Raw genomic sequence first — 14,493 nt, forward strand, 5'->3', positions numbered from 1 at the left:
TATCAAGACATTTAATTTAAAATTTTAGTGTTTAAAATCCAAATTTCAAAACAAAATCCCCATCAACAAACATAACCCTAAGCGATTTTAAAATAGGGGAACTTAAATTCTTCTAAGCTAAGATCCATTTAAATTTAGTCATTCTATATTATATTATGATAAAATATTGCACTCTCTACTTTTTATATTAATTTATATTTTACTCTTTTTTGTATATATCTTCATAGAATTCATTACTTCTATTCATCAAAGTACGCGTATTTTTTTTTTGCATATACTTTCGTTCTTGTTGGAAACATTCTATAAATAAAGTTACATGACTAGGTATACAATATGTGTTTCAATTAGCATATTGTATAATTGTTGCTTGATGGTAAAATATGATATGAACAGACTATTGTTGCCAATCCTCGAAGTGGGACTTGTACGATTGATAACTCCATATAATAGCTAATTTTTCGTTTGACGAAACTGTGTATTACTTGAATTTTTAGGTGAAAATCATCACAATATCTGATTTATGACATACTTTATTGATTTATTTCGCTTGACATGATCCATAGTTCGTCGGTTGAGATTATTAACATTTTTGGCTTTTTTTAAGCGATATTTTTGGTCCAGAAATGTTAAGTGTTGAAAGTCAAGCAAAGACACTCCATTTTGGCAAGAGATGCTTTTACCGCTTGCCCCAGCGGCAGCGACCAGACATCCGCTGCTGTAGAAGCGAAATTGGACCGCTCTGAATTTTGACTAAGTGTTCATCTCTCAGCGGTCAAATTATTCCATTACCAGCCAACGATGACAACACCGCTTGAGCTGTGCTGATGCCCTCCAGCCAATACAGACAAACGAGAAAGATCTGCGCCTTTACATTCTAAGGCAAGTGAAGTGACCACTCTGGGAGTTATAGCCGTGCAATTGCTCAAACAGATTAACCGCATAACTGTTTCCAACTTTTTAATTCTCTACCATCAGGGTGAAAAACATACCTTAATCTCTAGTAAAACTATTTCTAACTTTTATCATTTTTGGCGGATACTGTTGCATAACAACACAATTTTAATATTATCTAATATATAAGTACATGAAATAAATATCAAGGTTCATAGATGAATAATTATAGTATATACCAACAAAAATAGAGTATTTTCAAACAAATATAACATACAATATCATACAATAAGGGTATAAGATTAATAAATATAGGTATACTATACCTGAAAAAATATCCCGATAATGCATATGCATATTAATAGAAAATCGCAACAGAACTCTCTCTTTCTCCCACAGTTTTTTTTTTCTATACATACTATCTTAACGAAATATAATAATAAAACCCAGTTAGCAACCATTGTAATCATAATCTCAAACAAAACAAGAATTATAAAAAATAATAGTGAAATATTTACATAAATCGATCACAAACCCTAATAATACGACCGTAATCAAAACTTTCATTTACCAGTGTCTTCCCATCACAGCTACCCACAAAGTTTTTTCTATATATACTTATCATCATAGTAACTACTGTAATCATAATCTAGAACAAAACAACAATCACCAAAGCAACTGTGAATTACTTACCGGAATCACTTGCGAGCCCTAAAAATACCATCGTAATCAATCAACAAAATTATCACACTAAAAAATTATGTGCCAGACACGAAGAGATAGAAAAAATATAAATGAAAATTATGAAAATAAAATAAAGGTAATAAATTAATGCCAAATTTTTTTTAAAAGAGAAGCAGTGTTAGCCAAATATATATAGGGACTGAAGGTAAAATTCAAAAATAGAAAAGTGTATTTATTTCAAATTATCCGTTTAAAATAACTATAAACTATTTTTAAATGGAAACTAAATTATTAAATAGTAAAAATTAAATAAATGAACTATTCATTGGGAGGTTTATTTTATTGTATTTTTTTATTTGATTTTTTCATTGAAATATTGCGAAAGTATAATAATATGAAAAATATGCTAATATATTCATTCCGTTCTAATTTAAAATATTATTTTTATTGTAGTCGTGTCCCACATCAATATATATATTTTTTATTTTAAAAAAATAATTATACATTAATATTAAAATACTTTTAATTTCTATTTAAATTACAAATATATAATTACATATATAATTATTTTATACATAAAATTAAAAAATAAAAAATATCAAAAATTTATATATTTCTATTAATTAATAAAATATTATTATTTTTTAATTAATTAAATAAGCTCAGGAAAAAAAAAAAAAAAAAAGTCTTTTTGATTTGTAAAGGGGAAAGTATATTTTATATAATATGGAAATGACAAGATTTTTGAGCATATATATTTGTTATTTTATATATGCTATAAAAACTAATATAATTTTTTATTAATAAAATAAATAAAAAATAAATCCCCCGAGATTTACTCGCGTAGTCTTAAATACATAATTATATTGGTAGGAGTATATATTTATTATTTCTATAATTAAAATTGGATTGGCGTTGGCGATTAATTATTTAGGGAAAAAAGACAGCTCTGGAATCCAACTCGACGAATTTCCTTTCCTTTGCTGGGTATCCTTTCGGTTTCGCTTTTACCGCACCCCATTTTCCTCCCCTTTTCTCTCGATTTCGACACCCATCAACCCCATTTCTCCCTCTCTTCCAGATCTGCTCTGCATTGGATTCGATTCGAGGAGGCGCTCGTAGTTTCCGCCGGGTATGATTCTTTCTTGTGCTAACTTATTGTTTTTATTATCATTTGTTTTCAAGAACTTGGGATTTCAATTGATTGTGTAATTTGGGATCTTCGGTTGTCGGTATTGGGTTCGTTGTTCAATTTGTCCCAGCTACGTGTGTGAATTCCAGCTCGTTTGATTGAATTTCGTTGCTGTTTTTGTCAGATCTGTGTTTTCGATTACCATCACGTTAAGAATCGTGCGTGCTTTGAGGACTTTTTATTGCTCCTGGATCATTTTTATTCTGTTTGTGCTCTTTCGGGTGTGTGATTGCGTTTTCGCGTTATTGTAGGGTTTGTTCTTCGTTGGCGGTGGATGGTTTATTGGCTGATATATTTTTGTATTTTGATGATTGAATTGATCTGGATTAATGAGGCGATTGAAATGTGTTTACGTGGAAATTAACATCAATCGAAAGCTTTTATAGACTTGTAGTGATTTGAGGAATCGGTGATCCGATTGACAGTGGCATATGGTTTGCCATTTGGCTGTGCAGGCAATTAATTACGCCGAAAAGGTTTGCTGATTTTGCTTCTCCTGAGGGAAGGGTGACATGAAGAAGGCGATCGATCAAACTGTTCGTGACATGTGAGTTTCGATGAAATTCGAAAAGCCATATTCCCTTTGTTACTCAAGTTAATGTATCCAGCTTGAGAAATCTTTGTTGTGTAAAAACACTTATGTTTTAGTTAATTGTGGTAGTAATTAATACTGACCATTTGATATATGTCGTCTTACTCATAATTTCATATCACTTGTCATTCACTTGTTATGAATCTTCTATGTCTGTCTTGCAGCAAGAGAGGGGTCAACAAGAAAGTTCTTAAAGTTCCTTCGATTGAACAGAAGGTGGATAATTTTGTTTTTCTTTCTTATTGCATTGCCAATTCCAATTCTATCTTTCATGTTCTGAGATCCATGAAAATGATTTTAAGCAATTTTGGACGAGTATTGGGGAATGTGATGAATGTCTGGATGTGTATTAATTGATCTCAAAGGATCAATCTGTAGTGTGTTAATGTTTGGAGAGAGGTTTGTGAGGCGGTGTGGGGTGGGTGGTTGGACATCTGATATCTCAGGTTCTGGAATGATGTTAGAACATAATTCACGATAGAATGAGTTTTTGTTGGTTATATCTAAGCATCTTTTGAGCTGTATTAGTGTTTCTGTTGGTGTTCAGTGGCTCTTTGTTTCCATTTTCAGGTTCTTGATGCGACTAGCAATGAGCCCTGGGGCCCTCATGGATCGATTCTTGCTGAAATTGCACATGCTTCTAGAAACTAGTAAGTTTATTGAGGTTAGAGTACTCGTGGGGATCATATTAAATTTATTTGGCACTCATACTTCTTGTTTCAACAGCCATGAATATCAGATGATTATGTCAGTAATCTGGAAGCGTATAAATGATACTGGAAAGAATTGGCGGCATGTATACAAGGTGTGATTTCCACAATTTTCAAAATCTTTGATTTCTTTCTGTTATAATTTGTTAACAAGTTATGATTTTCTTCCTTCTGTAGGCTTTGACTGTTTTGGAGTACTTGGTGGGGCATGGATCTGAACGAGTTATAGATGACATCAGGGAACATGCATATCAAATATCTGTTAGTTTCTTTATCTGTTGTTTTTTAGTTTATTTTATGTTTCCGAGTTTAAAGAAATAAAGGTTGATGAGTGGCTTTATCCTTTTTTTTCCCCCCTCTGCCTGTGATAGACATTGTCAGATTTTCAATATATCGATTCCAGTGGGAAAGACCAGGGAAGCAATGTTAGAAAGAAATCTCAAAGTCTTGTAGTTCTTGTAAATGACAAGGAAAGGATACAAGAAGTTCGCCAGAAGGCTGCTGCTAATAGGGATAAGTAAGTGAAAAATGGAAGTTTTGTTCCACTCCGTGTTTGCCATATTTATGATGAGCTTTCCAGCTATTTTACCTGCCCTTTTGAGGCTGCCTTTGTCATTTTTTATTTTTATTTGCATCCTATATTAGCATTAATAAAAAGATGAAAAGAGTTCCCTTCTTTCTTTGGCTGTAATAGGAAAAAACTTGCCATTAGTAAATCCTGTTTCTGTTACTTTTATACTTAAATTTAAAGTGATGGTTTGTTTTCTTACTGGTATATCCTTCTTTGCATCAACATAGCCACTTCATCTGTTGTTGATGCTTGGGCTTTCACTGCCAGCAGAAACATAAAAATCCATTATTTGGTTTTAAATTTATGTGAGGTAGGGATTTGGATGGGCTATTTTCTATCCATCCATTTAATCTAGCAATCAAGCTTTCTTTTGTTGGTAATGAGAGAGAGAGAGAGAGGAGAAGTTGGTGCGAGGAAAATTGCTCTCTCTCTCTCTCTTTTTTTTTCTTTTCTTTTTTCCACAAGGACTAGTTTCAAATAATTTTATGCTTTTTTTCAAGAATAACTATGATATGTATCTATTTAGCTTCTCTGAGAATTCTTCTATTCTGGATTGTCCATGCTTAATTGTGTCCAGAATAACATATTTTGATCAGTTCAATGACTTTAAAACATAAATCTTCTTTATTTGTGGCAACTGGGACTGCAAGCTAACTATTTTGTATGCAAGTATTTTGTTTATTTATTTATTCAGGATAATAGTGTTAACTGTAGTCAATAATTTTCTTTGCAATTTGTTTCATTCTTCTATATTGTTCAATAGTTCTTTGTAGGCACTATATGAACGATCATTAGGTTAACATATGAAGGTACATATTTATAATTATTTTCAAACAGGTATCACAGTGCTTCCCCAGGTAGTATGTATCGGCCAGGTTCTGGGGGATATGGAGGGTATGGCGACAAGTATGACGATGATCGTTATGAAGGTCGGTACCGGGATGATGACCGGAATGGCAATGGAAGAGACAAAGAATGGGGTTCCCGAGATGATGATAGATATGGTCGGTATGGAGATTCATATGGCCGCGAGGGAGGGAGGTATGGTAGGGATTATGAAGAGCGTTATGGCCGAGATGGATATAGGGATGATGACTACAGAGGAAGAAGTCAAAACAATGATGATTATAACTACAATTCGAGAAGTGCTGATCGAGATAGGAATAATGCAAATGAGGATGATGGCCAACAATCGTCAAGGTTTGTCTAATTTTTATAACCCCAATTCTAATCAGATTATGAGGTGAAGTTTTCTAAGTGCGCACATATTTAAGGCTTTACCTTAAGAATGATAAGGGTGGAAAATGATTACTAGGATATTAAGAATTCTTATGAAACTAGATGGCAATAAGTAGTTGTATTCAATACTATAGAACTGAAGCAGTTGCTTTACATTTTTCAGTTGATTCTTTATGTGATATGCATTTCTGGTTAAGTGATATGTTCCTTGGATTGCGGTTGACAATTTGACATGCTTTACTTATGAAACAGACTTGGTTGAATTCAACTGTGGGCCAATAAGTCCAAAGTGTTTAAATTTAAGACTTATAACTATATTGGGTTTTTAACCCCTTAAGCTGTTTGTTTTGATTCAATCATTATATGATTAACTGCATGTGAATTGAAAAGTACTTGACGGCCATTGAAGAAAATTAGTCTTCTGCGGATGGTGTGATGGAGTCATTGCAGGTCAGACTGATCTGGCCTCTTTTAGGGCCACTCCTAAATGCTGAGAAATCATCGTCATTGTATTGGTTCAAATATAGCAGTACAGTAACAAGTGAATGTTTGAGAAGTGTTTGCATTTCTATCTTAAATGATGTTGCAGAAGCAAATATCAGAGCTCGAAATCCTCCAGATCCTTAATCCACTGTCACCCTACCATTTCATGGCACATACCTAGGAAGTTAATACTACATACTAAATGGAGCATTCAATTGAATAAGCCTTAAGTGAAGTCACAAAATGTAGTCTCAATTAACAAGCCCTGCATGTTCATGGATCTTGAGCTACCAAAATTTTCTGTTCTCAGTTTTTCTTTAGACATTTCATAATATATGTTGCACAATTTGTCAATACTGCATTTATTAAGTAATTTTTTTACTTGTGGTTCATTGTTTGCAGAGGAAGTGGGGGTAAAGAAGATGATCATCCTCAAGAAGGAAGGTAGGTTTAGTGAGCTGTTTCGACACATCTCTTTATTTTTGTCCCTATAAAAATGACTGATTTAAGCTGCATGATTTGTTAAATCTCCACGTCAGTACGATGGGTGAGAAGGCTGATGTTAAATATTCTGGTCAAAGTTCTGGTGCTCCTCCAAGTTATGATGATGCTGTTAATGCTGGTCGCAGCCCTAGCTATAATGACAGGTAATAATCTATGTCCATTAACTTGCCCATGAGCTGGAATTGGTTCTAAGTTCATTGTCTTGACAGGGATAAGGAACCAAATGCACCTCAAGAATCCGTTGATGGCCATTCTACCACTACTGCAGCTCCAACCGCTGCCCCTGCTTCCCCACCTGCTCCTGCTTCTACTTCAGTGTCTGGACCTACCATTTCTCCTCCGACATCTGCTGTTCAGCATAGCTACCAGGAATTTGATAGCTTCGATGAATTTGATCCAAGAGGGCCCCCTTCAGGTAAGAAGTTATACTCAATTGCAGCTGAATTGTGTGGTCTTATTTGTGGCTAATGGGGTTTTTAGTTCTTTTGATATAGGTTCAGTAGGTGCTTGATCAAACTCCCTAAATCTTTATGCTGAATTGTAGAGGAATGATGGGGTATTATTATTAGTGGCTAATGGGCTATTTTTGGTTCTTTTGGTCTAGGTTGAGTAGCAGTGCTTTGCTACTGCTTCCTAAATCTTTATAGCTACATTATAGGTTATAAGAAAAATCTCCTTACCTTCCAAACAGAGAAGTGATGATATTTATTGTATCCTATAGTTCTACTCCGTTTTAGTGTAGTGGACCTAGTTTGTAAAATTGAGCCATTTTTTATCCCCAGTGCTTCTTAACATGGTCTTGGAAATCTATACAGTAAAATTTTTGTTTGTTTGACTTATTACTTAAAACTGGATAATTAGGAGCACCCAGCTAGGCTATCCAAAATTTTATAATTGTGAAGATGAGCTTTGAACATTTAATGAGTATTTTTCAAAATGGTAATGATAGTGATTGGAAGGCTTGTTGACTTTCATATGATGTGGTCACTTGAAGGTTCTACAAACATCCATTCTATGCATTTTAATTGTTTTGTTGTTCTGTTTGCCTGTTCAATCATATCGAGTGAATGATTGATAAATTTCTATCATGAACATGGGAAAAGGTGAATTAAGCTACTTTTATTTCTCTAAAGGGTCATTTCATACTTTCTTCAGATATTATATAGTATTTGGAAACCTGAAAAGGTTTTAGGAGATTACATAATGAACATTATCCTGTTAGTTCATAGTTTATATGGTATTTATAATGTGAAACTGATTTTAGCTAATATTTTTATTGTAATGTTGATGATCCTAGCATTATGGCACAGCTAAATGCTTAAAAGTGAAATTATCAATAATTGAAGAACTGAGGTGTCTGTATTGCTTTGGTACTAAATTTCAGTTCTTCAACTGTGCAGTGAAACTTGATTGTATTTTGGGAGCATGATGCGTTGATGTACTTTTACGAAATATGCACTCATTGTTCAGTTTTAACATGCATTTCAACTCAAAACTTCTTGTATGTCTTTCAAATCTTGTGGTTGTGGCCTATAATATTGATTCATATATGAAATTTGTTTCCTGTAGCTGCTTTCTCAAAACCATTCAAAATCTTTGGTAATGTTTATTAACGGGTTTTTCAGATTGACTGTAATTTCTCTCATTTCAACTTATCGTAGTCGTATGCAGTCATATGTTTCAAGGCTCATTCTTAGTTTTCTTTTTTAATTTTTTTTAATAGCTTCCCCGACTACAAGTACCACTGTTCCTGTGGCTGCTGCAGAAATGGACTTGTTAGGCTCATTGTCTGATGCTTTTTCCCCGAATGCATTGTCTGTTGTGCCTGTTAGTCACTCTACCATGACCACTGAAGCTAATGGCTCAGCAAGCTTTAATTCCGGGGTTGCATATGATGCTGCACCAGCAGCTACACCAGCTGGAAATCAGGTAATATGCAGGTGATATTAGCATCGATTTCATTCACCCGGTTTATTCATTAGTGGATGCAATCTTCTGTGCATGGTCGATTTAGGCATTATGATTAGTTGGCATGTTTGCTGGCTGGTATACTCTCCATTGATTCTTCTTTTTATTCCTTAATAGTTTATAGTCTTCTGGGAACAAGTTTTGAGTCTTGTTTAATGAGGAGAATTGTGTGGCATTCAATGACGATTTCTCAATGTGAAATTCAAGAAATTATTGAGAATTTATGATGCTGATCTATTCCTTACCCATCCTTGAAAATGTGTTGGAATGCGTGTTATATTAACAAATTTCACCATCTGAAACTCATGCTTGGGTGGTACTACTAGACCTGTTTCCTCATCTATATTTCAACTTTGAAAATAGTCTCTCCTGCTTACATTTGACATGAGATACCAAGAAACTGTAAAATGTGTTATGCCTTGATATCATTATTGTCATCCTGACGATCACAATTTAATAGTCCTTAGTTTTCTTGGTCTGGCTTTCTACTATATCCCTTGTTTGCTGTATCTCTCTCTCTCTCTGGTAAATGCTATAGGGAATTTTATATGTTGACATCAGACAAATGATTACTTTGCTTTTTCTCAGATCCGCCTTTTGTTTTCCCCTGATTTTGTTTTATATCGATATACAGCATGCTGTTATCCTGATGTGTCCGTGTGCAATTATATTAGCAAACTAGTTTATAGTTGTCTATCTTATGGTCTTGTGCATAACAAATATTTTGAACAATTCAAACTTCCTATTATCTCAATTTGACATGATTCCTCATTGACAGCTTTGGATTCCTGTACCGGAACATTGTAATGTTTTCCTAATGAAATGTATTGCCTTTATTGCAGCCCTTTGATGATCCATTTGGGGATGGTCCATTTAAAGCTCTTCCTTCAACAGAAAATGAATCGGCTCCGTCACAGTTCACTGCAGCTGCTAATTCCTTCAATGCAAACTCAAGTCATAAAGTTGGCGTACCCCAGCCAGCTCCTCCGAATGCAACAAGTGAATTTGGTGGAACTTTCAATGATGCATCTTTCATGTCATCTGGTCCTTCTGGTGTCCAACAACCTACAGCCGCTCAGTTTCCAAAGCAGGAGCTGTCAGCCCCTAGCCAGGAGATTGACATATTAGCAGACATTCTCCCGCCATCTGAACCATCAACACAAGCTGGTTATCTTGTTCCAAGTGGCCAATCTATTCCTCACAATGGTTTTCCTTATCAAACCCATCAACAGACATCGCAAGCAGAGTTGTCATCTTATACTGGCCACAATGCAATGCCAAGCAGTCTCCAACCCCAAACTGGGCAACCTTCCGGTTTTCCTCAACATGTTCCGCCTTCACCGCATATGGGATATTCTTCTTCAGTAGAACCTGTTTCACAAACTGGTTTTCCAGCCCAAATGATGCCTTCAAACTCTCCATTTCAAGCTGGTCAAGCACAACAAATGGGTATTCATTCTCAAGGTGGTTCCATGCAGCCGAACATGCAAAATCCCAACTTCTATGGTACTTACAATTCCCAGTCTCTATCTGCACGCCCGGCTTCTGGTTATATGGTTCCTCCTGGCTCTACTGGAACCCCAACCCACCACAATTTTCCTTCTCAATCGAGCATGGGAGTTTCTGCCACTTCACAAATGGGTGCTCAAGCTCCACAGATGCAATCTAGTAGCTATGTGGCTCCAGTATCAAGCAGTTCATCTTCAATGGCCCTTGCTACGGCTCCTCAACCATCGAAATCCAAGTTTGAGACAAAATCAGCTGTTTGGGCAGACACACTGAGCCGCGGACTGGTTGATCTGAATATTTCTGGACGTAAGTGCTCACAGTTAAAAACTTTATATTTCCATTGAATCTAGATTTTCTTCGTTGGATAAGTAATGTCTTCCTTGTGCAGCAAAAGCAAATCCGTTGGCTGATATTGGGGTTGACTTTGATTCTATAAATCGCAAGGAGAAAAGGATGGAAAAACAGACCCCTACCACAGCAACATCAACTGTTACCATGGGCAAAGCCATGGGGTCCGGTTCAGGCATGGGCCGTGCTGGTGCTAGTGCTCTCCGTGCTCCTCCAAATCCAATGATGAATCCTGGTGTAAATATGGGCATGGGTGGCGGCGGCGGCCCTGTTGCTGGCTATGGCATGGGAGGCTATGGAATGAACCAACCCGTTGGTCGGGGAATGGGGATGGGTATGGGTATGGGTATGGGTATGGGAATGGGAATGAATGCGCCACCCAGTAATATGGGTATGGGAATGAACATGGGTATGGGCCAGGGAATGAACATGCAACAGCCGATGGGGTATCCTCCTGCTGGGGGCTATAATCATATGGCTGGGCCTGGTTACCCTCAACACCCACAAGGTGGCGGGTATCGATGAGCAGAAACTGCAGTGCCGTATAGTTCTGCTACTTATAAGAAAAAGAAAAAAAAAAAAAAGAGTTGATCATAAAACTGTGGTCTTACAGCAGCAGCAGCATCATATACAAAACAAATCTGGCAAGCTATATAAGGTTTGGTTTCTCTTGTAACTTTAATGTCGAATATCTGTCTGTATAATTGGCGTGTATTCATTCTTTTCTTTTCAAGGCTTTTGTATTGTTCTCATTTACCACTGCACTATAATTTTTGGTCGTTGCTCGCTCTTTGTGTGTGCCCCTTAAAAGTTCCCGGTACAATGTGATATTGTATATTGTTTGGAATGTGAGAGTTAAACCTTGTTCCTCAGTTTTGTATTGTTTTGTGTGATCTTATGTAATACTCTGCAGATGCATTGTTTTGCTGTTCAGACTAGACGACTTGTTTGTTATTTCCGTTTCATGAAATATTTTTTTATCCGGTTTGTGTACGAGATGAGATGCATGCAATCTTTGGCGTAACATGCGAATTAGCATTGCCCGAGACACGACTTGGATAGGATAAGATAGGATATGATATGTTACAAATAGGGCTTTTTCGGGTAACATGTTATTTGTTTAATAGTCCATAGGTGAACAAGATCTTACTAGTTTCTACTACTACTTTTCCTTTGTGCCTTTATATAAGTAATTTGTTGTTTTACATTGATTACATTAATGTGTGCATATAACTTTGTACAGAATAATGATTGAGATCTTTATTTTCCCCGAAGTCTGTTTCTTTTTGTTCCGTTAGAACATGAAACTGAAATTCTCTATCTCAGTGATATACAAATTGTCTAGATAAAACAGGAGTTCTACGAATCTCTTAAATAAGACAACTATCATAAATATAATATATTGCTTCTAAATATATTTTAACACGTTTATTGCAGAATTATCTATCTATCAGTCATTCATTCATTCTCTACTACTATTGTGTTGATAATCTTATCTTGGATGTTGCTAGTAATTTCTTCTTTGATGCATGCTTTTAGGAATATAAAACCCTTTTTTGTTTGTTTGTTTGGGTTTTTTTGACATCTTAGGGATATAAGCAAGCTTATTCCCTACATTTTCAAGGATAATACTGGTTTGAACTCCACAGATCATTACACAAACACAAGTGAGAATTCAATTATATTTACCAATTTTCTACAATTTCTTTGGTGCCTTTGGGATTGTAACACTGTCAATATCTTTTCAATATATATATATATATATATATTGATTTATATCAAAATATTATTTCAATTAAACTTTAAATAAATAAAAGTAATTAATTTCAAATTAAAATTGAACAATACTAGTGATTCTTTGACGTCTTTGAGAATGTAATGGGTTCCGAATTTTAAGAATATTACTTTTTTTTTTCGATATGAAATTTAAAGAATAATAATATTATGTTGAAAGTGAACGTAAATTTTATAGTAAAAAGATTAAAATATTCTTGTGAATGTATATGTGTAAAAAATAATATTATTTATGTAGTAATGATTAAAAAAAAAGAAGAAAAGAGATAGTTTTAAAGTGATATGATTCTTTTTTAAAATAAAATAATAGAGATAGTTTTAAAGTGATATGATTCTTTCTTAAAATAGAATTATTGTTTTGAGACGGATGAAAATAAAAAAAAATGAAACTATTGTTTTGAAATAAAATATTGAGTTGTTGCACTTTGATTGCGGATCTAATCAGTTGAGCTTTCTATATAATATTTGCCCAACACAAGTGAAGTGAGAACTCTAGTCAGAATACAGATATTTCTAATTCTTCCATCTATCATATTATAAAAAAAAAAAAAATTATTGTTATTATTACTATTATTTTGTCTATAATGACAAAAAAAATAAACTTATTTTTCATAGGAAAAAGTTATACTTTTTTATTATTTTTATTATAAAAAAAAAAAGTACACACTACAAAAGAAAATTTATATTAGAAGTAAATTAATGTATTTTTCGATGAACAAAAAAATGCAGTTCTCTATAATATCTTATAAGATTATCTAAATAAAAATATTGACTCGAAGAGTCACCGTAGCCTTCACAAATTTGCAAAATTTTCTTTCTTGAATTTGTTCCAAAATACTTGGATTAGAGTGTTTCTTTTGCCAAATCTTCTTAAATTTTAATATTTAGACTCTATTTTTTTTGATTTTTTTTTTCACAAAATATTTTATCAAATAGTATTTTAATATTAAATTCAAAAATTTTTTCTCAAACTCACCCTCAAGAAACACACATTAAAGTAAAATAATTAAAAGTATACAATTAAAAAAAATGAAGTAATTTCTCTAAATAACGAGAGTTTATAATTACGATTAGTAAATAATTAAGAATATATTAGTAAAATTAATTAGAGTACAATATAAATAATTATGTTTAAATGTAAAATAATCAATTAGTCAAATTAAGATTTTAAAAAATTATAAATTATAAATTTTGATTAAAGTGTAATCCTTTTAAAAAAAATTGATATGAAATATGAGACGAAAGAAGTAAATAATTTCAATATATATTAGTAAAAATAATTAGTTTAATTAAAATTAAATAAATTATATATTAAAAAGTAAAATATAATTAGCATTTGTAATCTTTTTAAAAATAAAATAAGATAGAAAATATGAGGACATAATTAGGCATACCGCACCGAAACGGTCATACTGTATACCTTTCGAACTATTCAGAATGTTAAAAATTATACTGAAACCATACCGAAGTTTTTGATATACCAAAATTTTCGGTACGATACCAGTATTTACCGATTATACCGAAAATTTTGGCATTTATCTTTAAAAAATTTAAAAAAATTTCTAAACAATCTTAAGAAATAATCAATACAATCAAATAACTGATAATATATATCTCTTCCAAACATCATAAATCAATCCATTGCCACGATCAGTGGGCCATTCGAAAAACAATCCACAATCTCATTTCAAACAACACAAATCAATCACATTCGGCCATTCCATACAAAATTCATATTCGACCATAATCAAATATATAAAAAAAAAAAAAAAAACATCTTCGAAATTTCAAGGAATTTCAGCGTTCGAGTATTTGACCATAATCCCTTTCAATTGCATCAAAATTCTCCACAAACCCGAACTCCAAAAAAATAGAAATATCCAAATAATAAATTCAATTAAAAATACAACTTGAGCATCTAATTTAAAATTTGAAAACACAACTCCAATACCTTACCATCCAATGCTGCCAAAGAATTAAAAATATCAGTTCAATCAAACTTTGTATA

The 14,493-nt window shown here is 33.5% G+C and overlaps 1 protein-coding gene across 1 annotated transcript; it reads left to right on the top strand.

Annotated features, from left to right (window-relative positions):
• Positions 1-2,505: 2,505 nt before the first annotated feature.
• On the top strand, positions 2,506-11,563 carry LOC127242597 (clathrin interactor EPSIN 2). Its single transcript, XM_051262178.1, has 14 exons — positions 2,506-2,707; positions 3,223-3,314; positions 3,524-3,575; positions 3,930-4,009; positions 4,086-4,164; positions 4,247-4,330; positions 4,441-4,586; positions 5,478-5,840; positions 6,765-6,806; positions 6,902-7,009; positions 7,076-7,281; positions 8,590-8,795; positions 9,677-10,649; positions 10,732-11,563. The coding sequence occupies exons 2-14, from the start codon at positions 3,280-3,282 to the stop codon at positions 11,214-11,216; spliced, it is 2,859 nt and encodes a 952-aa protein (XP_051118135.1). The 5' UTR covers positions 2,506-2,707; positions 3,223-3,279; the 3' UTR covers positions 11,217-11,563.
• The last annotated feature ends 2,930 nt before the right edge of the window (positions 11,564-14,493 follow it).

Source organism: Andrographis paniculata, unplaced genomic scaffold (genome assembly GCF_009805555.1).
Source record: "Andrographis paniculata isolate CXL003 unplaced genomic scaffold, ASM980555v1 Contig87END, whole genome shotgun sequence".
NCBI classification, from domain to species: Eukaryota; Viridiplantae; Streptophyta; class Magnoliopsida; order Lamiales; family Acanthaceae; genus Andrographis; species Andrographis paniculata.

Bases quoted from the DNA above. Each gene is read 5' to 3' on its own strand.
- LOC127242597 (XM_051262178.1), top strand. From the start codon at position 3,280: ATGAAGAAGGCGATCGATCAAACTGTTCGTGACAT. The intron at 3,576-3,929 runs GTGGATAATTTT...TTCCATTTTCAG, and splicing joins TTCCTTCGATTGAACAGAAG to GTTCTTGATGCGACTAGCAA. The intron at 5,841-6,764 runs GTTTGTCTAATT...CATTGTTTGCAG, and splicing joins GATGGCCAACAATCGTCAAG to AGGAAGTGGGGGTAAAGAAG.